The 25,808-nt window shown below is 38.7% G+C and overlaps 1 protein-coding gene across 1 annotated transcript in view; it reads left to right on the forward strand.

Moving 5' to 3' along the window:
* The window catches only part of Itfg1 (integrin alpha FG-GAP repeat containing 1), a 110,644-nt gene that overhangs the window by 1,155 nt on the left and 83,681 nt on the right, over window positions 1-25,808 (forward strand). Inside the window, exons 2-5 of the mRNA XM_057754200.1 lie at window positions 1,288-1,360; window positions 3,258-3,403; window positions 5,013-5,070; window positions 10,552-10,626. Coding sequence (XP_057610183.1) covers window positions 1,288-1,360; window positions 3,258-3,403; window positions 5,013-5,070; window positions 10,552-10,626 — 352 coding nt within the window. The remainder of the gene's footprint in view (window positions 1-1,287; window positions 1,361-3,257; window positions 3,404-5,012; window positions 5,071-10,551; window positions 10,627-25,808) is intronic.

Genomic DNA, 25,808 nt, shown 5'->3' on the forward strand with positions numbered 1-25,808 from the left:
GACTTAGGACCAAAACCATGAATAAAGTTAAAAGCCCATACAGAGCTGAGTGGCAGGGTCCCAACAAGGACTTTTTTTCCTTTCACTTTTAGGAATATTTATTCATTTGTATCTTTGTGTGTTTGTCTATTGAAAGAGATTTCTTTCCTGCCTGGTCCCACAGCTATTCAATCCCAAAGAAATACACAGAGGCCTACATTAATTATAAACTGGTTGGCCTATTAGTTCAGGATCTCTTATTAACTAATTCTCCCCCCCCTTTATTGATTTTTATTGAGCTCTACATTTTTCTCTGCTTCCCTCCCTATCTCTCCCCTCCCCTTCAACCCTCTCCCAAGGTCCCCGTGCTCCCAATTTACTCAGGAGATCTTGTCTTTTTCTACTACCCATGTAGATTAGATCTATGTGTGTCTCTCTTAGGGTCTTCATTGTTGTCTAGGTTCTCTGGGATCCAACAAGGACTTTTGAGGGTTCTTTCCCACACTGCAGAACCTCTCTCTCTTATAAACCTGGATGGTTTCCCTGTATTTGAATAATTACCTCTGTTATATGAATGGTGCAAGCCTATAGCTAATGCATCCAAACTGGATACAGAGACGCTCCTTAAATTTAAAGATATCCTGTGTTTTATTAAGCATTTCTGAGAGTATAGCCCAGTGAGCATTAATTGAGTTCCATGGACCCACCCATGTGGAAGGTAGTTCCATAGCAAGCAAAGGAGGAATGTTTAGAGGGCTCTGATTTTCTGCTTGTGTGCTGAATTGTATTCTTATTATTTGTGAGAAGAAGATGTAATAGGAATTCCTGCATCATTGGTATGATGAATCTGTATAATGAAATAAACGGGTTCATATAAGGGAGACCTGATTGAATGCGGAAAACACAAGACTAAACAGTAGCACCACAAAGAATAAGGGATTTTTGTTGGTTTTGGGTTTTTTAGGCGGGGAGGGGGTGCGGTGTTTTCTCCATCGCTGCAGATCAAACCAGAGTCTCATACTCAGTGTACAATAGGATAGTTTAAAACGTGTTCTTTATATAAATGGTTCTTTTAAATTAGCTCATCAGCCAGTTGATGGAATCCCATGACTTCACTTTGCCTTGAACAAGTATGTTTTTCCATACTTCCCTTTCCTACATTCCATTAGGTTAGTGTGAGTATCCTTGCTGTCTGACTAGATTAGAATAAAAGGTTTCTCGTAGAAACCATACCCAGAAGTGTTTAAGCACTGACTGGATGATTTACCAAAACCATTCTTTCTAAAATCATTTATTTGCTTCTTTTAGGAAATGATTTAATCGTCTTTTTAGCAGATCAGAGTGCGCCCTATTTTAAACCCAAAGTAAATATATCCTTGAGGTAAGTACAAATGATTATTTTTGGAAATATTAGTTCTTATAATACGAAAATGCAGTACCTTGGGTTGTGTTTGAAATCAGTTCTGTCCAGCTATGGTATTATGACACAAAGTTCCTGGTTCTGAAGTCTGAGTAGTAAGCAATTTGTTAAAAATATATAAGTAAAAGAATATGTAATGACTGGTGAGATGGCGCTTTACTACTAAGTCTGATCCCCTAAACTGGATCCACATGGGAGAAGGAGAAAACTGACTCTGGATTGTTATCTGATCTCCACTTATACACTGTGGTGCCAACACACACACACAAACATGCACGCACGCACAGACAGTCCTCCACATCCAGTGAGCAAGCCCCGTTGAGGAAGGCTTGCACTACCATCTCTGTGCATCCATGTCCCTGTGTGGACAATGTTCTGCTCAAAGTCAACAGTATCTAAACTCAGAGTGCTGTTAACAAAAACATTGGCCTTAAATTAGACTATTGGGAGGAAATTTGTAAATGAATGAAAAAGAATTTACTCCCAGAAATATTTTTGGAGTGGTTGATGCCATGAATATTTGGAGTAAGAAAAACAGAAATGGATAAATACAAGAAACGAGCTAACCACCTAGAAATGAAGGTTTTTTCTTTAAGAATTATAAGTCAAGAAAATTTATAAAATATAAAGGGCTTGACTTTTAGTTTGGTTTGGTTTGAGTTGTTTTTGTTTGTTTGGTTGGTTGGTTGGTTTTTTTGAGGCAGGGTTTCTCTGTGTAGCTTTGGGGCCTGTCCTAGAACTTGGTCTATGGACCAATCTGGCCTTGAACTCACAGAGATCCACCTGCCTCTGCTTTCTGAGTGCTAAGATTAAAGGCATGAGCCATAACTGCCCAGTGAGTTTTATTAGATTAAATAAGACCTCTAATTTTTTTAATTAATACATAATTGATTAATAATACTTAATGTTAGAAATTGCTATTTTAATTTCTTAAAGATTAAGTGTGTGTATGTGTGTCTGTCTGTCTGTCTGTGTATCTGTGTGTCTGTATACGGGCATGTGAGTGAGTGCAAGTGTCCAGACTGGGCTTTGGCTCCACTGGAGTCACATGTGTTTGTGAGCTGCCCTCCCTTCCTGGTGCTGGGAACCAAACTCCTGTCCTTGGCAAGAACGGTACATTTTCTTAACCACTGAACCATTTTTCCAGCCCTTTGTTTTAATTGTTATCTAGAACACTTTTGAAAGTAAAGCTAATTGTCTTTATACCTGCACTCTATTATTCCTCTCAGATGCAACCATTTTTAATCTTTAGTGTTTATTTCCATATTTTCAAATAAATTTTTGCACAGTGGTTTTGTTTTTGTTTTTCTTAAACATTTCTTTTTTAAATATATGAGTGTACCTGAGTGTCTGCAGGTGCACCGTGTGCAAACAAGAACCGCCAGAGCTCAGAAAATGGCACTGAATCCCTGGGAAACTGAACCATTTTGTGGGTGCTGGGAATCTTACTCATGTCCTCTGCTAGAGCAGCAAGTGCTCTTAACTGCTTAGCCTTCTCTTCAGCCCCTTGTATTCGTTTCGCTTATGTTTAGGGGATAGTGGAAGTCAAATCCAGAGCCTCATCCATACTACACAAATACTACCACTGAGCCGGAGCTTGAATATAAATAAGTTTTCTGTTGCTGTAGCTTAGATTTATGGTATTATATAAACTGTTCTATATTCCATTCATTATGAATTCTTCTGTAAGCTAGAAGGTTCTACATACTCAAGGGGCATAAGATACAAAAGAAATAATAAAGTTAATTTTTATATTAAATATTGAATTTTGAATTGAAAATATTTTGCACAGTAAATATATAGATGTCCTTTTCTGCTGTAACTTTTCTGTTATTTTGTAAATTTTTATTTCCCTTAGGAGTCACAGTGCATTAATAACAAGTGTAGTCCCTGGTGATTATGATGGGGATTCACAAATGGATGTCCTGCTCACATATTTCCCCCAGAATCATAGCAACAGTGAATTAGGAGCTGTTATCTTCTGGGGACAAAATCAAACATTAAGTGAGTTTTAATTTTTTTACTATTTATTATGCTGGGAAAGATAAATTGTGAAAGCATACCTGATATTCTTAATGAAAATGAAAGTTATTGTTCTCAAAACAACTGAATATTCTGTTCTTGTATTCTAGTAAAACCTTCTTAAAAGTTCATTTTCTTTTGCAAACTAGCGTAGTCCATTCCAGAGAACAAAATCCTCTCCTGATTACCTCAAGAAGAGATATATTGTTAGCTTTTAACGTTATTGCAGTAACTAGAGAATTAACTTCAGGCCTACTATGATGGCACATACCTTTAAGTCAACACTTGGGAGGCAGAGACAGGTAGATCTCTGTGACTTCCGTGCCTGCCACAGCTAAATGTGAGCCTTTGTCTCAGGGGAAAAAGAGCACTTTAGGACTTTGGGGGAATAACCCTAAGGACAATAAGGAAGGTACTGTGTCCGTTAGCCATGAGAAGTGGCTGGGTGCCCAACAGCTGCCCTGATGATGCCTGTTCTCACCAGAGTCTCATCAGCAAGTGGATGATACACTTAGCCTCTTCATTCTGCCAAATCCAGTGCAGGCACGCAAAGATGGGTGTACTAGGATTATAGACGGTGCCTACCACACGTGCCAGTCAAAATCAGTCTCTCTGGTGAGCAAGTGTCTTAGTTAGGGTTTTATTGCTGGGAAAGGACACCACAGTGAGACCACATAATTCTGGTTTACAGTTCTGAGGTTTAGTCCATTATCATCATAGTAGGAAACATGGTGGCAGGCAGGCAGACATGGTTCTGGAGAGGGAACTGAGAGTTCTATATCTTGATCCGCAGGTAGCAGAAGTGAGTGCAACAGTAGTCCTATCTTAAGCACCTGAGACTTCAAAGCCTACCCCCACAGTGATACACTTTCTCCAACAAGGCCACACCTCCTAAAGGTGCCACTGCCTATGGGCCAATCATTCACACACATGAATTTTGGGGGATCAATCTTATATAACCAACACAACAAAGCTTACATTTATTTTGCATTGCAAATGCGAGGATGTCTGGCAAACCCTCCTCTTTGCTTTCTACTCTTGCAGTACAGAAAAGTACTAAAAGTATAGATTGTGAATCAATCTACTATATCCATTCACGAATATTGAAATCCTATCTGAAAAGCCAATTGCTAATTCAGAAGTAGAGCATCTGCTGAAAGAGTATGCGGACAATACTCTTACTGCATTCAGTCATCCTTTAATCTACAAATGTGCCTATGCAGTGCTGCTTATGAAAAATGCATGGACATGCAGAGTGGGATAGGTTCAGACCTGCTATTTTATTTGTCTACATTGAAGTCTTGTTGATTATCAAATTGTATAGAAAAAAATTCAGCTAAAAGATATTTAGATGGAAACCTCAAATGAAACATTCAATTGAATCTTAACTTAAAGTGAACTCTTGTCAATGGCTTATTACTAAATAAAGCTTTTGATATCTCCTTAGTGATAACTGTTACAGGAAATTAAAGATGAATCTTGTAAAGAATGAAAGAAACTTTGTAGATAAATGCCACTTCATATTCACAAGTATCGTATGCATGTATGTGTGTGTGTATGGATATACTCATATACATCCCTTTTTTTACAGATACTAAAAACATGACCATACTCAATAGGACTTTTCAAGACCAACCACTGATTATGGAGTAAGTATGTGCTTGCTTTTGAACAATTTAAAACTTAGAAACATAAAATAAATCTTTTACATAGGAAGGTACTTTGCCAAGTAAGATTGACACTAAGTTCACTTCTTATAGGAATCTGTATGCATGATTACATGAGATTTGTTTGCTATGATGAAGGAAAGGCACAAATGAAAGAAAAAAGTGATTATCTTAAAGAAAGGAATATACAGATTTCGATGACTTCATATGTGTTACTTGTGGATCTATAATGATATGTAGTCATGTATCATTCTTTAATTAAGATAGCAGTTTTTGAGTTAAAATGTTCATTGAAAGATATGAAGAATATAGCATCCCCTCCAGAAATAGGGAAAGATTATCACATTAGAAGAAAATGTGGTCCTTCTTTATCTTCCTTTGTTTTATTTATTTCCTCAAAATAAACGAGATGACTAAATCTAAATTTCAAACAAGATGATATTGGTAATGAGGTAAAGATCATTCTTGGAACATAAACTATGGTCACATTCTTGTTTCCAATAATGCCATTTATAGCTAGTAAAGTCATTCCCAGATCATGGGTCAACAGTGGTGAGAAATCTGAAATATAAACTTGTGTATTTTTTCATTGTTGTAATAATCAATGACAAGTTTGAGTTTTTATAGCAGCTAGGGATTTTTTTGTGGGTTAAGCCTAAAGTTTCCAGAAATTAGCACTGTTTCCCTGACTGTCAGGAGAGACAGAAGCAGAACATCTTAATGAGCCCTTCCCTGTCCACATGACTCTGCTGTGTACGTGGATGATGGAGGTGTGCAAGTCAAACACGCAAAGGCTGTGAATCACTAGAAGCTTTACCTTAAAATAATTGGGTTTTATACATATAATTTTATTGTTAATTTAAAATTAGTCAAATTTACCTACAAAAATGAGGGTGTTCTTTTTAAACTTTACATATTGTTGGCAGAGGCTGCTTGTGCATTCCTGGCCACTGAGACCCAAAATAGTCACACAGAAGCTATTAATTACAACACTGTTTGTCCAATAGCGTGGACATATACCTGGCTAACTCTTTTATCTTAAATTAACCCATTTCTATTAATCTGTGTATCACCATGTGGTTGTGGCCTACCAGTAAGGTTCTGATTGGTGTCCAGCGTTTGTCTCCTGCTGCTGCTACATGGCTTCTCTCTGACTCCGCCTACTCTCTCTCTGTATCTCTTCCAGCATGGCTATATTCTGCCCTGCCATAGCCCAAAGCAGACTTATTCATTAGCCTATAAAAGCAACCCCTATACAGAAGGATGTCCCACATCAACATATGAACTAAATCTTGGCTGCACATTTCATAGTGCAGAATGTGGATCTTCTTCATTGTTTTCCATAGATGATCGATATTTCACTTTCTACACATCAATGCTGAGAATGCCACTTCATATAAATTTTACATAATTTTTTAAAATGGCAGATGTTTGTTTAGGGTCATTTCAGAAATTGTTGGAAAGTCTACTTAACCCCAAGCCATTATTGATTGATTTTTTTCATGAAATTTAAGTGAACAACTTAGAAGTTAATTTTAAAAATCAAACATGCCAACAATACAATTCAAATAGCTGCTAATTTGTTACTCACATGCTGAGGAATGACAGTAGGAAAACACCCTTTTTCTCTCTGTAATAAAACGATCGTGTTTCCATAGCAGCAGAAACTCTGTGTACTCAGAGCACTGCAGTTCATACCATACCGTCCTACTGATGTGAACCAGGAGTTTCAGGCAGCAGAGCCTTGGTTGCCATTGGGTGGTGCACAATGATTGTTTTGTGTTTATAACCAAACGACGATGCAGTTATGTTATAGAAAAATACCTCAGATTCATCATATATTTGCCTTTAAATTAATTTTTGTTCATTTCAAATTCAAAAACATTTTACTGTTGCCAAATAGTTGCAATTGCTATATCAATTATGGAATCCCTCTTGAGGTCACAACCCATCATCCTTTAAGAAGCCAAGCCTTATATTACACAGAACTCATAGATTAACCCAAAAAGTCACAAAATAACATTAATTCCTGCTTTAAAATATGTCCAGGATGGGTTAGCAAGAGGCTTTCCTTTATGCTACTGCTTAGAAAGTCCAGCTGTCAAAACCTGTCTGTCTCCAAAGGTAACTCATGCAAATACAGTTCTTTTAAGATTATATTATAAATACATTATTTTGTCCTTCCTTTTCCTCCATCTAAAACCCTCCCACATATCCTTTCTTGCTCCCTGTCAAATTCATGGCCTCTTGTTTCTTAATTGTTGTTACATGCATATATGTATTCCTAAATATAACCTGCTCTGTCTCTATGGTGTTACTTGTATATATGTTTAGAAGGCTGACCATCAGATACTGGAAAAATGGTTGGTTTATTTGTCCCTGGAGGAAACTACTCCTCCCACTCTCAGTCTTCCTAGTTACCTATAGTTCTTTTTGTAGGGTTGGGACCTCCTGGGCTTTCCCACATGCATTTGCATTTTAGCGTGTCTGTTATTGTTATCCTCGTTCAATTCGTGTTTAGGAAATAATGTTGTCAACACTTCATAGGTATAGCATATATGACATTTTTTTAATTAAATCCTTCTTATTTTAATTGTTTGGATAGGAATGTGCTGTACATTATTCCACACTCTTCTTCCACCCTCCCACCTCCCTTTCCATCCACACTCCCAATTTACTCAAGAGATCTAGTCTTTTTCTACTTCCTAGCCAGATCCATGCATGTCTATCTTAGTATCCTTTTTGTTACCTAGGTTCTCTGGGGTTGTGGCATGTAGGCTGATTATCCTTTTCTTTATATCTTGTATCTACTCATGTGTTAGTACATATTATATTTGTCTTTCCGGGTCTAGGTTACCTCACTCAGGATGGCTTTTTCTAGCCCTGTCCGTTTACCTGCCAATTTCAAGATGTGATTTTATTTTACCTCTGAGTAGTATTCCACCATATAAATGCACCACATTTTCCTTATCCATTCTTCAGTTGATGGGAATCTAGGTTGTTTCCAGATTCTGTCTATTATGAATAATGCTGCTTCAGGACAACCAGAGATACAGAGAGAAATCCTGTCTCAAAAAACTAAAACGATAGATAGATAGATAGATAGATAGATAGATAGATAGATAGATAGATAGATAGATAGATAGATAGAAGATAGATAGATAGATAGATAGATAGATAGATAGATAGATAGATAGATAGATAGATAGCTATGAACATAGTTGAGCACATATCCTGTAGTATGGTTGAGCATCCTTTGGGGATATGGCCAACAGTGGTATTGCTGGATCTTGAGGTAGATTGTTTCCTAATTTTCTGAAAAATTGCTATACTGATTTCCAAAGCAGCTGTATAGGTTTGCACTCCTACCAGCAATGGAGGAGTGTTTCCCTTACTCCACATCCTCTCCAGCATAAGTTGACATCAGAGTTTTTGATCTTGGCCATTCAGACAGGTGTAAGGTAGTGTCTCAGAGTTGTTTTGATTTGCATTTCTCTGATGACTAAGGATGTGGAGCATTTCCTTAAGTGTCTTTCCGCCAGTTGATATTAATTTATCAAGGAATAAAGCATGGTGATCCAATAAGGCACAGTAGTTATTTCAAATTTTTTGTATCTGTTTACATTTGCTTTGTTACCGAGTATGTGGTTGATTTTAGAGATGGTTCCATGGGGTGCTTAGAAGAAGGTATATTCTTTTCTGTTTGGGTGGAATTTCTATATATGTCTGTTAGGTAGGCCCTTTTGAGTCATAATATCCGTTAGTTCTTTTATTTCTCTATTGAGTTTCTCTCTGGCAAACCAGTCCAATAGTGAGAGTTGGGTGTTGAAGTCTCCCACTATTAGTGTATGGGGCTTGATGTGTTATTTAAGCTTTAGTAATGTTTCTTTTACGAATGGGGGGTGCCCTTATTTCAGGCATAAATGTTCAGAATTGAGACTTCATCTTGATGAATTTTTCCTGTGATGAATATGAAATGACCTTCTTCGTCTCTTTTGACTAATTTTAGTTTGAAGTCTATTCTGTTAGATATTAAGATTGGTACTCCAGCTTGTTTCTTAGGTCCATTTGCTTGGAAAATCTTTTCCCAATCCTTTACTGTGAAGTAATTAATGTCTGTTTTGTAGTTGGGGTGTGTTTCGTGTATTCAGCAGAAGGATAAATTCTGTTTTCGTATCCAATCTGTTGGCCTGTGTCTTTTTTTTTTTTTTTTTTTTTTTGGTTTTTCGAGACAGGGTTTCTCTGTGGTTTTGGAGCCTGTCCTGGAACTAGCTCTTGGAAACCAGGCTGGTCTCAAACTCACAGAGATCCGCCTGCCTCTGCCTCCTGAGTGCTGGGATTAAAGGCGTGCGCCACCACCGCCCGGCCCCTATGACATTTTTAAGAGACACAATTTCACAGCAACCTGAGAGCCTTTTCTTCTGACTTTCCCAATCTTTCTGTCCCCTTTTCTGCAATGACCATTGAGCCTTAGGTCCAAGAGGAGTTATGTTGTAGATGTATCACTGGGAATGAGTGGTCTTCTTCTGTTGCAAAGCAAATACATAAAGAAGTTTCCTTGATGAGGGGTATGGACTATGTCTATGAGTATGAGGATTAATATTGAAAATATAATAGGAATCGTGTGGGTTTAGTAAAGTGAGATTGATAGGCTCTCCTCCAAGATCCATATGACATCACCACCTTGGGTAGATGACTAGGTTTCCAGTACCAGATATGATTTCACTGTTGTTGAGAGGGTCTTAGTTACAACTTAATGAGCTGTTGTTTCCCACCAAGGTGTGTGTGCCACTACTGTAACCTTAGGGTTATTGTGACACGCTGTTTGTCGTTGTTGTTCACTGGAGTCTAGCTGGGTAGGACTGTTAGTTGCTTTCCTACGTTGAAAATTTGCATTGCAACCCCTGTTACCGTGAAAGCTTGTCTTAGGGGAGAAGATTTCAGGTGAGTTCTAGCTCAGGGGCCTCCAGACCCTGGGTCTGAAGGGCATGGTGTCTTCAGGAGTAGGGACTCATGGAATATTTGGGGAATCTCTTGGATAGCCCTGACCAACAAGTCAAAAGAGAGCGTGCATGCCTGGTGTTGTGGCTTTTCTTAAATGGTATTTGATCCTTGGAGGAAGCATTGTTATCTTAGGTGAGAAATTTTCTTTCAAGTTAAACATATGTATATTCACCAACTTAAAATGTATTATATGTATTTTTAGATAGATAGCTAATGTATGATTTCTGATCATGCAAATCTAATTCTTATAGACTTCTTATAGTTGGAGGTTTATTGCGATTGGTGGGTCCATTAGCAAAACTAAAATACTTTAGTCTGGAAGGGGCAACTGTTGTTTCTGCTTCATTGGCAACAAATAGACATAGTTGAGTATGGTAATATTCCACACTCCTGAAAACTAAGATAAAAGTGACATTTTAATAAAACAGCTACCTAATTTTTATACTATTTTCTTTTCAGCTTCAATGGTGATCTAATTCCTGATGTATTTGGTATCACAAATGAATCCAGCCAGCCACAAATACTATTAGGAGGGTGAGTAACTAGCAGTATATCTGTGTAATTAATCATGTATTCTTTTGCTGCCAGGGCTGTGTGTGGACATTGCTTTCATCTTTGAAGAAAAGCCAACTCATTAGAAATGGTTGTTTGAAAAAAAAAAAAAATGAGAGTATTTGGTCAACATAGAAGCTTTCTCAAAGAGTTGGGATTTGATCTGTAACTTTTGTATATAAACCTACCTTAGTCTATTCTGCCCATAGGATACAGGCTTTACAGATCTCTGTGTAAATAGCAGTTCATTAGATGTTGCTGGAATTTAATAAGATGAATAACTCTAGTCTAGTAGGGCTATAATTGTTCTGTTAGCGCCTGTACTTTAGTTCATAAATTGTGCTTTTTTATTTCATTTGTTAAATAAAAAAGTAAATGAATAATTGCCAAAAATTTAAGCATCCCCTTTAGTTCTGGATACTCTTCAGTGTGAACTTTATCATTGACCAGATATATACTAAGGTTTTTGTATTGTTTAAGCGTGCAGTTCAAAGGTCTATGCCTCAATTCCTCTGAATTTCAATACAATTTTCCCCCTAACTTGGGACAAGTGATGGCATGGTACTTTTTATGAGGGGCTTTCAATATGTTTTCTAATGTTTCATTATTTTCTGCATCTAGTAAGGCAAATTTTTGTGCATGTATAGAGATCATATTTGTTTGATTGCTTATTCTTTTGTTTGGCCTTTGAGGAACTGTAGAGAATCACCCTTTTCAGTATGTCTTCCAATAGTTACTTGACACTCCAACAAATTTCTCTGTTTTTGAGGCATAATATATTGTTATGATTATGTTTTCTAATGTGATTTACAGGTCAACATTAGTACATTGTATTTAAGGTATCTCATGGAGAAATGCTCAGATTTCCTGCCATCCTTTTGTAAAGATTTTTTATAAAAAATTATAAATTTTTGGATACTTATCAAAATGAACTTGTAAAAAAATTGTTGTGAATCTTGAATGAGCAACCTTTCCCTTCCTCCAAACTTTACTAAATATTTGAAGCCAGTCATGCTCTAGAGATAGCTTAGAAACAGATCTTCATTGGCTTTAGGGCCATTTCTAAAAGGAACAGGACGAGTGACAAGAAAATCATACACTCACCATCACCGCCCCAGCAGGTCGGTACTCCTCAGGAAGCCCAAACTACTCAAAGTCAGACTTGTGACTGAGATTGTGCTGGTGACCCCTGGCTGGTTTTTCATGACATCTCCGTTTGGGCACACATTACTGAAATATCATCACTGTATTTTTTTTTTAATTTTACAGATACTTTTTGCGGCATTTCTGTTTGATCCTTTTACAGATTCTCAGTTTTCTTGCTGAACTTTGCTACTGTGCTTTTGAAATTGTTGGGTATATTACTTACATCTTCATACATTCTGGTACTTTCTTATTCAGTCCTGAACTGGTTTTCTGACTTCAGTTGTCTTCTGCTACTTGAGTCCTTTGTGATCTCTGCATCTTTTGGAAAGTAGGACTCTCAAATCTTTCTGCCATTTCGTTTTCTTTCATTTCCAACACTGAGGGCATAGGAGGCTGTGGTGGTATCATGATAACTTGTTTCTCATACCTTTCGTTTTGTTGTTGTGTTTAATGAATTTATTGAGATAGATGTGTCTTTCTGCTAGACACTGAAGATTGTTATTTCCCACCTATTTGTTTATGTTTTCCTGGTGAGTTGTCTTTGGAGGTTTGCTTCCTGTTGCTAAGTTAAAGGGGAAACTAAAGGTAATAGTGGATACAATGATTTGACAGCAGTCCAAATGTAACAGGCAGTAACATACTGTAAACTTCCTGTATATGTCTAGTATGGCTCAGAGGCAGAAGCACCAGCATTGGTGGGAATGCGGTCTGTACGCTTTTAGAACTAAGGGTGCTAATAGTAAAAGGCAAAGAAAAGGAGGAAAGAGGGAGTGGTTTATGAAGAGGAGTGAAAGTCTGTGGGTTGGAGCTATGAGAAATAATAGAGAAAAGTGTTATAGAGAAGGTGCATGAAAAGAAAGAGGGCCGGCAGGTTGGTCCAGTGTGTGTAAACGATTGTCACCAAGCCTGAGGAGACACGGCTTTATCCCCAGGACTCATACTCATAGACGGAGAGAACCAACTCCCTCAAGTTGTCCTGTGATGCATCCTCCCAGAATAAGTAAGTGTATGTAAAATTTAAAAGTGAACAGTTATATAAAAAAAAGTCTCTTGGATAAGATAAAAGCTTAAACATTGCAAAAAAAGGAATAAAAAACTATAAATTTTAAAAATAAAGATACAAAATGAAATAAGAACTATATATTATCAGTCAGTATTTCTTCCTAGTTAAGATGGTTTTCCCCAGCACCTTGGTTCTGTCTTTGTGGTTGGCTCTGAGTAGAGTAGGAACACTAGTCTCCACAGCTCAGACCAGTTAGATCTGTATTTTAGTGCCGTGCCGAAAGGAGATTGTGTGTCTGTGTCAGCCTTTCTGACTTTCTTTCTAAAGGCATTTCTTAATTCTTTCTGGTGTGCTGGGATCAAACTCACCTTGTGAGATTTTATGTGGGATTTTATGGGCTTTGATTTTACCTTTGCCACTGATTTTTTTCTACCTGCCTCCATCCTACCCACAGTTTGCATTTGAAAATATTTGTGCCCATCGGGAGACTTTCTCTGATTGCACATGCTTCTCATGTTCTCATGATAGGACTCACCTAGGCTGTAGTGAGTGCAGCCGTCCCTGTATTCTTCAGGCTGGGTTCCAAGGCGCGTGTAGAATCCCAGCTTCAGTTTTGTATACTGTACCTCTGCAGCACCCCGCCATCTCTCAGCCCAGCAGTGCCCATCCTGTGACCTTGTCTCTGCACGTCCACTCTGTCATCACTGAAAAGCTATTACATCATTTTGTTTGACTGTAAAATTTAAATTTATAAAACAGCAAAAACAATAATTCAAAAATAAAATTCCAATGTCTCAAGGACTTTTATTAAATCAACCTGAAAAACTCTTGCGAATAGCATATGAACGTGCCATGTCTTATTTATTTTGACTTTTATTTAGGTTTTCTCCAGTGCTTCTTTAAATAGCTTTTTAAAAGTAATATCACTTTTAAAAATTATTCTGCCTAAAAATATGTTCCTTTATGCTTCTTATAAACTGTATTCTTTTATGCAACAGATTAGACTAAAAGTCTGCTGTTATATGACATCTCTCATTCAAATATCAGTCACAGATTTAAAAGTAGCAGCGAAATTTTCTCTCCAACTTAATAAATTTTTAAAGGGGTGTGTGTGTGTGTGTAAGCAAGAGAGAGAGAGTTGGGTACCCATAATGCCCAATGTTGTTCGATTCCCTAGAGTTGGAGTTACAGGCAGTTGTGAGCTGCTTGACATGGGTGCTGGCAATTGAACCTGGGTCCTCTGCAAGAACAATATTTACTTTTAACCTATATCCATCTCTCTAGCCCTGAATAATTTTTTAATTCACTCACACAAAAATTTCTCTTGTGTTGGAAGTATAGTTTGTGCCTCAAATTCACTTTACCCTGGCTTGAACCTGTGAAATACTGTATCACGCGGCTTAGAAATGACACCTAGCTATGAAGTGTTAGAGCATCTTCCACAGTTACATGAACTTGTCATGAATAGGCATTTTCTCTAACAGGGTGTTTGAAACTGATGTTGATAAGCTTTCAGAATACCTTTAGTATTGAAATAAAAAAACATTTTTGTCTGTAATGTTAGTCAGGGGTAAAATAAAGTTTTATGCTCAGGATTTCTCTGGGTCACAGACTGGATTCAGACACATTTTTCAGTCAAACCAAAGTTTTAAATTTCATAATATGAATGCAGCTACATAACAAATATATACTTTACCATTTTCTGTTTACTTCACACTTAAAAGACATGAATAGCAACCATATGTGTATAAAACTTTGTAAGAGTATTGTAAAATTTTAATAGATGCATAATTGTTATACATATTAATGGTAGCAATGTGATATTTCAGTGCCTTTATACCATATGTATTGATTACATGAGAATATTTATTATATCCCCTACCTCAAACATTTTTGTTTTTATTTTTTTGAGGTCATAATTACATAATTTCCCCTTTCCTTTCCTCCACTGAAACCCTCCCATATATACCTCTTCTATCACTTTCATTAATTATGATTATGTAATGTATGGACATGCTTATTCCTAAATGCAAAAATATAACCTGCTCAGTGGATATAATATTACTTGTATGTATATGTTTTCAGGGCTGACCATTTCATACCGCACTTGGTGAACCCATCCATGGAGGAGACTATTTCTCCCACTCTCAACCTTCCTCAGTTACCTATAGTTCTTTGTACAAAGTTGAGGTCTCCTGGGCTTTCCCACATCCACTTTAGCATGCCTGTTATTGTTACACAGTCCTTGTTTGGCTCATGTTTAGGTAGTCATGTTGGTGAGACTTCAAACAACAATTTTAGGAGAGATAATCTTACAGCAAACTATGAGAACCTGTTTTCCTGGCCTTCCCAATATTTCTGTCCCCTCTTCTGCAATGATCCCTGAGCTATATGTTCAGGAGTTGTATTGTAGATGTAGCAGTTGAGACTGGCCTCCACAACTTTGCATTTTAATTGCTTGTTATTCTCTGTAATGGTCTCTATCTGTTGCAAAGAGAAGTTTCCTTGAGAAGTGAAGACTGTATTTATCTATGGGTATAAGGAGAAATATTGAGAATGTAACAGCGATTTAGTAAAGTACATTATCAAAGATCCATGATTTCCATAAGAGTCTTAGGTTCAATTAAATAAAGAACTATTGTTTATCACCAAGATATGTCTATTATTACTGCACCCTTGTGCCATGCCCTTTATTGTTGTGGTTCATAGGAGTCTAGCTAGGTAGGACTGTTGGTTGCATTCATTTTTTGGAAATTTACAGTACAACCTCTGTTATCATGTCCTCAGAAGACAATCAGGTGAGTTTCACCTATAGGGACTTACCTGTGGGTAACCATTGGAACATAGCAATAGCATGTAATATTTGGGGTGTCTCTTGGACAGCTCTGATGAACAACTCAAAAAAAGGCTTTTCTGGCCTGGTGCTGAGGGTTTTACTAAATGGCCTTGGAGGGAGCATATCAGCCCAGATGAGAAAATTATTTAAACTATACATTTATGCGTGTACACCTACTTATTTGTTGACCCGCCCAGCAGGTCCTAAGTTACTCCAGGGTCTTGAAGAGGCACTATCTGAAAGACATGGGGGGGAGAGAAATGGACGCCAAGCAGTATTCCTTGTCAAGGCATCCCGTTTATTGAAGCAAGTTTTATGTCTTATATACTCCTCAGTGAGGAGCTTTGGGCGGGGGGGGGGGGGGGGGGCGGGACTGAGGAAGGGGGAAGGAAAGGAGGGGCTCGGTAGCTAGGCAACTAAGCGGGGCAGTTGTAAGGTCAGTAGCTAGAGCACCTGCTATTAGTAATAAGCAGCAAACAAAGAAGACACTCTGAGGTGTCACCTGAAGCTTGAATCTCCAAGGTCAGCACACAATGTCTTAGTTAACTTTAAGTTTTCTTGTCTCAAGATTTTCACCTCAAGGCCCTGTGAGACATGAGAAAGGAGAAACCTAAAATGGCTCCTGACAATTGTATTGTAGTTATTTCGGTACATGGTCAATAGTATGATTCTTTGTGACTTTCTCCATTCTCACTGTTACTTTACCTTCTTGCCTCCTCCTCTATTATCTCCCTCCTCACTCCTTAACTAGAGCCCCTGTGCTTCCCATATATCACATTAGAATCACCTGTACCACGTTGTTCTTCTCTTCAGTATTGCCCCCTGTGGTGGTTTGAATGAGAATTGCCCCCATAGACTCAGATGTTTGAATACTTGCTCCCCCATTGGTGAAATTATTTGGGAAGAATTAGGAAATATGGCCTTATTGGGAAAGGTGTTTCACTAAGAGCAGGCTTTGAGATTTTAAAAGCCCAGGACATTACCAGTTAACTCCCTCTGACTTCTGGTCTCAAGATGTGACCTCTTAGCTACTGCTCCAGTATCTTCTGTTCCTACTCACTACCATGCTCCCCACTATGATGGCCATGGACTCTTAACTCTTTGAAACTATAAGCCCCCCAAAAATTCTCCTTTAAGTTACTTTGACTGTGGTAACTTAGAGCAATTTAAAATTAACTTAAGATACCTCCTGCTTCCCCCACCCCAAGAATGGTCCCGTTTTATTTTTCTGGTTTCATCAGTTACTTTAGTATATGTACTCACATTTGAAGATTTTTCTGTACTTCTTTTTTCTATCCTTTTACTCTATAGTAGTGCCTGTCTAAAGCTATGATGTATCCTTGTAGATAGCAGATCTGTGGAATTCCATTCAGCTAGCCTGTTTCTTTTGATTGGAAAAGTGAAAGCATTAAAATTTAAAGTTATGAAATGTGCGTGCTAATTGGAGCCATTGTGTTGTTGATTTGTGGTGGTGGCGTTTGTGTTCTCCCTGTAAAGTTGTGTTTTAGTAATTATGATTTTGTATTTCTTTCCACTGTATCTTAGCTATCCTCTTCCTCTCTTCAGCTTTGTATATTTTCTTTAAATTTGTGTGGTGGAATATAAATTTTCGGGGGGGGGGAGCTGTTTACACTGTGGAAAGTTTTCTTTCTCCAACTATGCTTGATAGTTTTGCTGTGTATATTATTTTAGTTGAGTGTCATAGTCTTTTCAGACTTGGAATGCATTGCTCCAGCCTCTTCTGGCTTTCAGAGTTTCCAATGAGAAATCAGCTGTTATTTTAGTGGGTTTCCCTTTGTATGTGACTTGTGTTTTTCTCTTGAAACTTTCAGTGCTCTTTCTTTGTTATGTACGCTTACTGTTTTAACTATGATATGCTGTGGGGATTTTCTTTCTGGTCTTCACTATTCGGTTCTCTGTGTGCTTCTTGTATATGTATGCTTCTGTCTTTCTCTAGGTTGGGGAAGTTTTCTTCTTTGACATTGTTGAATATTAGATCTATGCCTTTGACCTGGGATTCTTCTCACTCTTATGTGCCTATAATTCAAAGATTTCATCTTTTCATGGTGTCCCACATTTCCTGTATGTCCCTTTCCTGTGTTATTTAAAAAAAAAAAACTAGTCATATTCCTTGATTATTTTGCCTACATCTTCTATTTTATCTTCAAGTCCTAATATCGTGTCTTTGGCTTGTTTGAATCTACTTGTAAGGCTCTTGTTTGAGTTTCTATTTGAATCACTAAAATTCTCAAAGCCGTCTTCATTTCAGCTTGAACCCCCTTTCAGTCTTTCACTCTATTAAATCCCAGTTTCAGTTGCTGGACTATTTCCATCATTTTATCATCAGCCTTATGTTTGTGTTTTCTTGGTCATCACTTGGGCATTTAATCTCCTTAGTGTCTTTCTTTTTAATTTCAATAAATTCTCTCTTTGTGTCTTCTTTATTCTTTGAATTCTTTGATGAAGTTTATGGTTCTTCTTTTAACTTCTGTGTTCTAGAGTTCATCTAGGCAATTCTCATTGACAAACATTTCTACAGGACTGGTGATACTGGCTTGAACTTTCATGTTTTTGGATCTGTTGGCAGAAGACAGGATAGATGCCCCAAGTGGGTTAGGCCTAAATGTCTGATATTCTTAGGTAGAATGAGGTCAGGTGGATAGAGAGGATTGGACTGATGTGCAGGATGTTCATTCCCATCTAAGACTTGTGTCTTTGTTAGGGCTTCTTTTGCTGTGAAGAGACACCATGGCCATAGCAACTCTTATAAAGGAAAACATTTAATTGGGTGACTTACATTTTCAGAGGCTTAGTCCATTATCATCATGGTGGCATACAGGCAGACATAGTGCTAGAGAAGTAGCTGAGAGTCCTACATCTTGACTCACGGAAAGTGGTCTGTCTCACTGATTGTGGCTTGAGCATATATAAGACCTCAAAGCCCGTCTCCACAGTGGCACACTTCCTCCAACAAGACCACACCTCCTAATAGTACCACTCCCTTTAGGGGCCATTTTCTTCCAGACCACCACACCTAGAATATTGGGCTAAATCTGACTGGGTATAGAGGTTACATGTGGTATGGGAGGTTCAGTGGGTCTGAGACAGACAGGGCCAGTCCTGGTAGAAACCTTGTGATTGGTCCAGGTAAGGGTAGCCAGACTAAGCTGAGGCGGTGAGTATGGTATTTGGGCTAGACACACTGGGGAAAGGGTCAGGCACTCCCTGGGATATGCCATGGAAAAGGATGTGCAGGATCTGCCTGGATGGAGAGACTGGGTGTACTGTTAAGGGGCCTGTATGTCAGGCCTGGCAGGACAGGGCCTGGCAGAATCCTGGAAGTTAGTTGCCAGTGGGTGCCAGACTAGGCTGGGGCACTGGATATAGGAGCTGCTCTGGATCTTGGGGGCTGGACATGATCAGACTGACTCATTTTGCTATACCCTGGAGAAGGTTACAACAGGATCTGGCTGGATAGAGGGGTTGGATGTACTGTGGGAAGGGCTTGTGAGTCAGAAGATGAAGGATTGGTCCTGGAAGAGTCCTGGAGATTGGTTGCTGAGCAGGGACAGCCGGTCAGACTAAGAGCATTGGAAGTAGGACGATGACTAGGTATGGTGGGTGTAGGAAAGGTCAAGCTACCTCATTGGGTTAGTCCTTAGAAAAGGATGTGTAGGATCGGGCTTAATGTAGATGTCAGATGTAGTGTGGGAGGGACCTGTGTTTGGAGGAGGCAAGGATGGGTCCTGGTGAAAGCTATTATTTTTAAATTTATTATATTTTATTTATTCATTGAGTGTATGTGTGTGTGCACACATGTGCTAACATACATGTGCTTGCACTTGCCGTAATGTGCATGTAGAGGTCAGAGAACAGCTGGCAGCAGTCTGTTCTTTCCTTTCATCTTGTAGCTCCCAAGGATCAAAGTCAGGTCGTCAGGCTTGTTGTCCTGCGGCTTTGCCTGGTAACCCATCTTGTCAAGCCTCAAACATTTGTCATTTGTTTCTTGTTACCACCATTTAAAACATTTTGAATTATGTTTTAAAATTTGTTTTATTTTTCGTTATGGGTAGGGATATATGGGCATGTGCATGTGAGTGCAGGTGCCTGGCAGTCCCGAATAGTGGGTCAGAGTTCCTGGAACTAGAGTCACAGGTAAGCGACCTAGGAACTGAACTCCTGTCCTCTAGAGAGCAGTGTGCACTCTGACTCCTGAGCTGCCACTCCCACTCTTCCTCCTTACTTAACTTTTTGCCATTTTTACTGCTAGTTTTGCAAATGACTTTTTCCTTCTACTATCAGAAATAACCCTGTCCGCCATTTGAATGTATTTCTGCTATCAGTCCAAAATAAATAAATCTCTAATTTTCATTTAACTTTCATGTTACTACCCATAACTGACCTTTTAAATCATCTTCTATTTTTACTACTAATTTTATATGATGATGCATTGTACAAACTATTAAAAATATTTCTTAGTGAAATAATATATTGTGTCACTTCAATCTTTTGTGTGAAAGAATATAAAAACTATGAGATTTATAATATAAATCAAATCAAATAACCCTATGGCATCTTTAACTTTATAATTAACTTCAGTGTGAAGACACTTTTTGTAAAAGTGCCTGTGAGATGATTCATATTTTCTTAGGATTTTATTGACTTACCTTACCTCTTCTCATCTTGTGTGCATGTCATTGATATTTTATAAGATTGTTAAAAGGAATCTGTAAGAATTAGATAAAGCAGATTTTTATCAACATTTCCATGAAAATAAGACATCATTTCTACATTCTTAAAAAGATTTTGCTCTTGGAAATAAATTATTTCTCCAAAATCTTGTCTTAATAAAATTAAGCCATATAGATAATGAAAAGTTTTGATAAATGGCATACTGTTTTAATCTACATTTTGAGGGTTAGGGTGTAGTCATACAAGCACCCATCATTTTGTCTCTTGCAGTCCCACCAGACAGCTTGGAGGGATCAACTGGATCAACTTAAGATTCTCCCAAGATTTTTCACACTGCTTTGTTTTAAGTTCTGTGTGAATCTAAGTGGATGATTTAAAGTTCTCTGAAGATTCTCCACCTCACTTTCCCTCACACCCCAACTTTAGAAATGTATTTCTGGCAGTCGTTCAGAAAGATTATCATCTTTTCGGAAAAGCATAGTTTTATGAGTTTTGTCCAGCGAAATTTAATAATAACATTTCACCATGAAATTAGTAACCAGAAGTGTTGTAGACAAGGCATGGTTGCTCATGCCATTAATACTAGCTAGTACTTGGGCTGCTGAGGCAGGAGAGTTGCCAAGAGCCTGGGCTTTGTAGTGAGTTCCCAGGCAGCCTGGAAAACAGAGTAAGACTGTCTCAAAAGAGCAGTGAGGCCTGAGCTATGACTCTGCAGGTTACAGCACTTGCCACCAAGTCTAAAATATGTCCATTTCTGGGCATGGTGCCTCACACCTGTTATCCAAGTACTTGGAGGCAGAAGCAGGAAGATCACAGGAGGCTTCAGGCCAGCATGGTCTCTAGAGTGAATCACTGTCTTAAAAAGTGGGGGGGGGGGGGCACTTATTAAATATGAAAGGAAAAATATAAACTTTGATCTGTGGGTTTGAAAGTATAAGGGAGCATTCTGATCACTCATAAAGTTTTTTTTTTTAAGCTTTATTTATTATGTACACAGTTGATGGAGGAGTTACTTTCATTTAATAAAGAAACTGCCTTGGCCCATTTATAGGCCAGCCCTTAGGTGGGTGGAGTAAAGAGACAGAATGCTGGGAGAAAGAAGCCGAGTGAGTGAGTCGCCATGATTCTCCCACTCCAGACAGACGCAGGTTAAGATCTTCCCTGGTAAGCCAGCTCGTGGTACTACACAAAATATTAGAAATGGGTTAGATCAATATGTAAGAGCTAGCCAATAAGAGGCTGGAGCTAATGGGCCAGGCAGTGATCAAAAGAATACAGTTTCCGTGTAATTATTTCGGGGCATAAGCTAGTCGTGCGGGCAACCGGGTGGCGGAACACAGCCCCGCCGCTCCGTGTAATTATTTCGGGGCATAAGCTAGCCATGCGGGCAGCTGGGTGCCGGGGACACAGCCCCGCCACTCATATTACTACACATAGTGTTCAGACTCCATGTATGACTGCAGGCCAGAAGAGGGCACCAGATCTCATTACGGATGGTTGGTGAGCCACCATGTGGTTGCTGGGAATTGAACTCAGGACCTCCTGAAGAGCAGCCAGTGCTCTTAACCTCTGAGCCATCTCTCCAGTCCCAACTCATAAAGTTTTTGTAACCATCCTTTGGTTCCCACTATGGGGTACCTATTCTAAAGATGAAGCATTGACAGATAGCTAAAAGGGGTTTTTATTTACTGTTTTACAATTTAAACAGCTCTTCACAATACATGCATTTCTTTTGTTAATGTTATAATAAGTTTTATGTTTAATGAAATAAGAATATTATATCTGATTTTTATACTCATTTATTTATTGTTCTCTGAAAGTAAAACACTAGGCTCCAGTGGACATACATTTACTGAAGGACCACTGTGTACTTCATTATACTTGTTAAATGAATTATTCCATTGTATTGGAAAACAAGGAACTATCTGAAGCTCTGGATATTCTTTTTTGTCCCAAACCCTGTCTCCTGTTATCTGCTTTGACCTGAATTTCTTAAATAGTTAGCATTCAGTGATGAGATGATCTTTGATAAGTGGGTAGAAGTCATTTCAAATAACTGTTACCATAGGCAACCAAAAGCTACCTTGGCATTAATTATATGTAAATTCATCCTTTGATAAATGCTGTTCTTTGAGATAAAAGCTGATGATGCCCACAAATTAGAACACTTTGACATAATTATGTTTTCTGTGGGGGAAGATAATTGAAATCTACAAAGGTCAAGAAGTGTTAGTGAGTAAACAATATTAGCTTGGAACTATCCATTTTATTTTCATCTCTATCCTTCTGTTTTAATCAGCAGTGTGTGACATTAACCTTCAAGAGAAGCTGAACACTTATATGAGATTACAGTTTTTATCTGTTCACTTACCCGCAAAATATGTTACCTGCTTCTTATTTCTAGAAGGCTGTGATGTGCACATAGAGCAATTTTAGAGATGAGAGAAGCAAATTTTATTATCAGCCATAGATTCTAAGTAATTTACTTATGATTGGACCATCCTGATATGCACTGCCAAAATAAACAGCTGCTCTTCCCTGTCCCCCGGCATCAGCTCTCATCAGTCAACGGACATTGCATATAAACCTAAGGGTTATTTTGCTGCTACCTCTTAAGTGATGTCCATGTAAAACAGCAGATCATAGACAAGTAGAAAACTTTAAGCACTGTAAAGAAATTGAATGTTGACTTGAAACATTAAAGAAAGCTAGAGTATAATTAGTACTTCTTAAGAGTTTCACATTCACTTATCAAGAGGGACTCGGGAGGAAGCCCAAGAAGTAATTGGTTTGTCAGGATTGGGTCTTTGGCTGCCCAGAGCAGCAGCTCCGTCTAGCAAAAGCCATTGGCCACCTGAGCTACTTATATTCCAAAAGAAGGTAGAAATCTAGATTTTTGTGTGGAATCTGATAGGTTGAGGGTTTAGGTAGTTTTATTATTTATTACACCAGTGAAAACTCAAGTTTTAAGAACTGTGGGTCAAACACACATTTGTGCTGAATTTCATAGTTTGTCACTCCGTACCCTTTTCTTTACTTCTAATAGTAAGTTTAAATGTATAGTTAGTTAAGTAAGCCCCGGACAAAATGTCACAAATAGAATTGCTGAAATATTTAAGCTATAACATACTTCAGATAAGCTAGAAACTAGGGAATAAGACCTGTAACTACTCAATGTAGTTACATGATCAGTCTCATTGAGGCCAGTGCCATAAAACCTGCTTTTAATTGAGTCAGAGCTAATTTGTATGTATTTGGTTTTGATTACCCAGGCTGGCATCAAATTTATTAACCTTCTGCCTTAGTCTTCTGAGTGCTTGAATGAGAGGTATTCATCACCATACCAAGCAGTCATAAGTCTTTGGAAAATTTTCTAGTCCTTAGCTCGTTTTAAAAATAGATTGTGGGGTGGGTAGATGGTTCACTGGGTAAAGCATATGCCATGAGCCTGAGGAAAGTAGATCCCCAGATCTCATACAAAAGCTTATTTGAGCATAGTGGCTTCCTATAATCTCTGCAAGTGGGAAATGGAGACAGTGTTTCCAGGCTAGCCAGGCTAAGCCAACATTTAGTTCTGGGTTCTCTATAAACCCTACTCGATATATAAGGTGGAAAGTTATCAAAGATAACTTTCACTGTTAACCTTAGGCCTCACATGCATGCATATACACTAGCCTGTGTCAAATTGACATAAACACCAACCAGCACAGTTGACTCCTTGTCCACTTGGCATACAAACACATCACTGTTCAACTATAACCTTTTCTTTATTGTCCATCTTCAAGACCTTACATAAATAGCAACATTACAATATAAAATATGAAAATAACTTCTAAACCCTGTCTTTAAAAATTCAAGTACTTGATTTGGACCTTGAGATTTCAGTCCGGTGCTCCAATATGGGTCTTTGTCTCTGTCTCCTTTCATTGCCTAAATGTTTTTCTTTGTGTTCACCTTCTTAATTGGCTTCTCTAGGATCACGCATAATAGGCTCAACGTCCCCTATTCATGGCTAGAAACCAAATATGAGTGAGTACATCCCATGTTCCTCTTTTTGGGTCTGGCTCACCTCACTCAGAATAGTGTTTTCTATTTCCGTCCCAAATCAAGAGCAGGAGACAGAGCACGAGCAAGGAACTCAGGACCGCGAGGGGTGCACCCACACACTGAGACAATGGGGATGTTCTATCAGGAACTCACCAAGGCCAACTGGCCTGGGTCTGAAAAAGCATGGGATAAAACCGGACTTGCTGAACATAATGGACAATGAGGACTACTGAGAACTCAAGAACAATGGCAATGGGTTTTTGATCCTACTGCACGTACTGGCTTTGTGGGAGCCTAGGCAGTTTGGATGCTCACCTTACTAGACTGGGATGGAGTGGGTGGTCCTTGGACTTCCCACAGGGCAGGGAACCCGGATTACTCTTAGGATGATGAGGGAGGGGGACTTGATGGGGGAGGGGGAGGGAAATGGGAGGTGGTGGCGGGGAGAAGGCAGAAATCTTTAATAAATAAATAAATAAATAAAATTCAAGTACTTTAAAAGTTCATTTTATTTAAAACATCCAAAGTCTCTCAAAACTTCCCAAGCCTTTAACTGGGCTCCTGCAGAATCACAATTAAGTTAAATACTATTTACTCAGAAACAAGGAAGCAGGCACAGTTACATTCAAATCACAGATTTACACCACATTATAAAGCTCAGTGTCGCCGGGCGGTGGTGGCGCACGCCTTTAATCCCAGCACTTGGGAGGCAGAGGCAAGCGATCTCTGTGAGTTTGAGACCAGCCTGGTCTACAAGAGCTAGTTCCAGGACAGGCTCCAAAAACCACAGAGAAACCCTGTCTCGAAAAACCTAAATAAATAAATAAATAAATAAATAAATAAATAAATAAAGCCCAGTGTCAAACCTCTAAGACTCAGAATCTTTTAGGCTCCAAATCCTTGTCACAGGGCCCATAGCTAATGTCAAAGGCTCAGGCTGGCTCCACTCCACAAGTGCTACTATTCTTGGCAGTTGTGCCATGGCGCTGGCATCTCCAAAAGGCTGAGGTCTTCAATGTAGCTGGGATGCACCTTCGCCAACAGCCTCTCCTGGGCTCTCTTCTGGGACTCTGACTCTGTCACACTGTCCTAAGCCTCAGCTTATCTTTATGACCCCTTCAATCCCAGGACTTCTCTGTCAACTAAGGTTGTATCTTCACCAGCGGCCTCTCCTAGTCTCTCACAGTACATGCCTCTGCTGCTGTACTTGACCCCTTCCTGCCTTCAAAAGCAGGACCAGCTGGAAAACTATTCCATATTACCAAACTTACTGTCAGCTCCTTCTGGACGGCAGCTGATCGTAGGAAACACTTCCCAGAAAACTTTGCCTCAATGTGCTGCTGTCTTCTTAGTCACAGCTGATTCTTCAGTTTCTACTGACCAGTGTCAGCCCAGAAAAGCAAAGATTTCACTTTATAGAACTCTTAACTCAAAGTACCG

The sequence above is a fragment of the Chionomys nivalis genome, chromosome 21, assembly GCF_950005125.1.
Source record: "Chionomys nivalis chromosome 21, mChiNiv1.1, whole genome shotgun sequence".
NCBI classification, from domain to species: Eukaryota; Metazoa; Chordata; class Mammalia; order Rodentia; family Cricetidae; genus Chionomys; species Chionomys nivalis.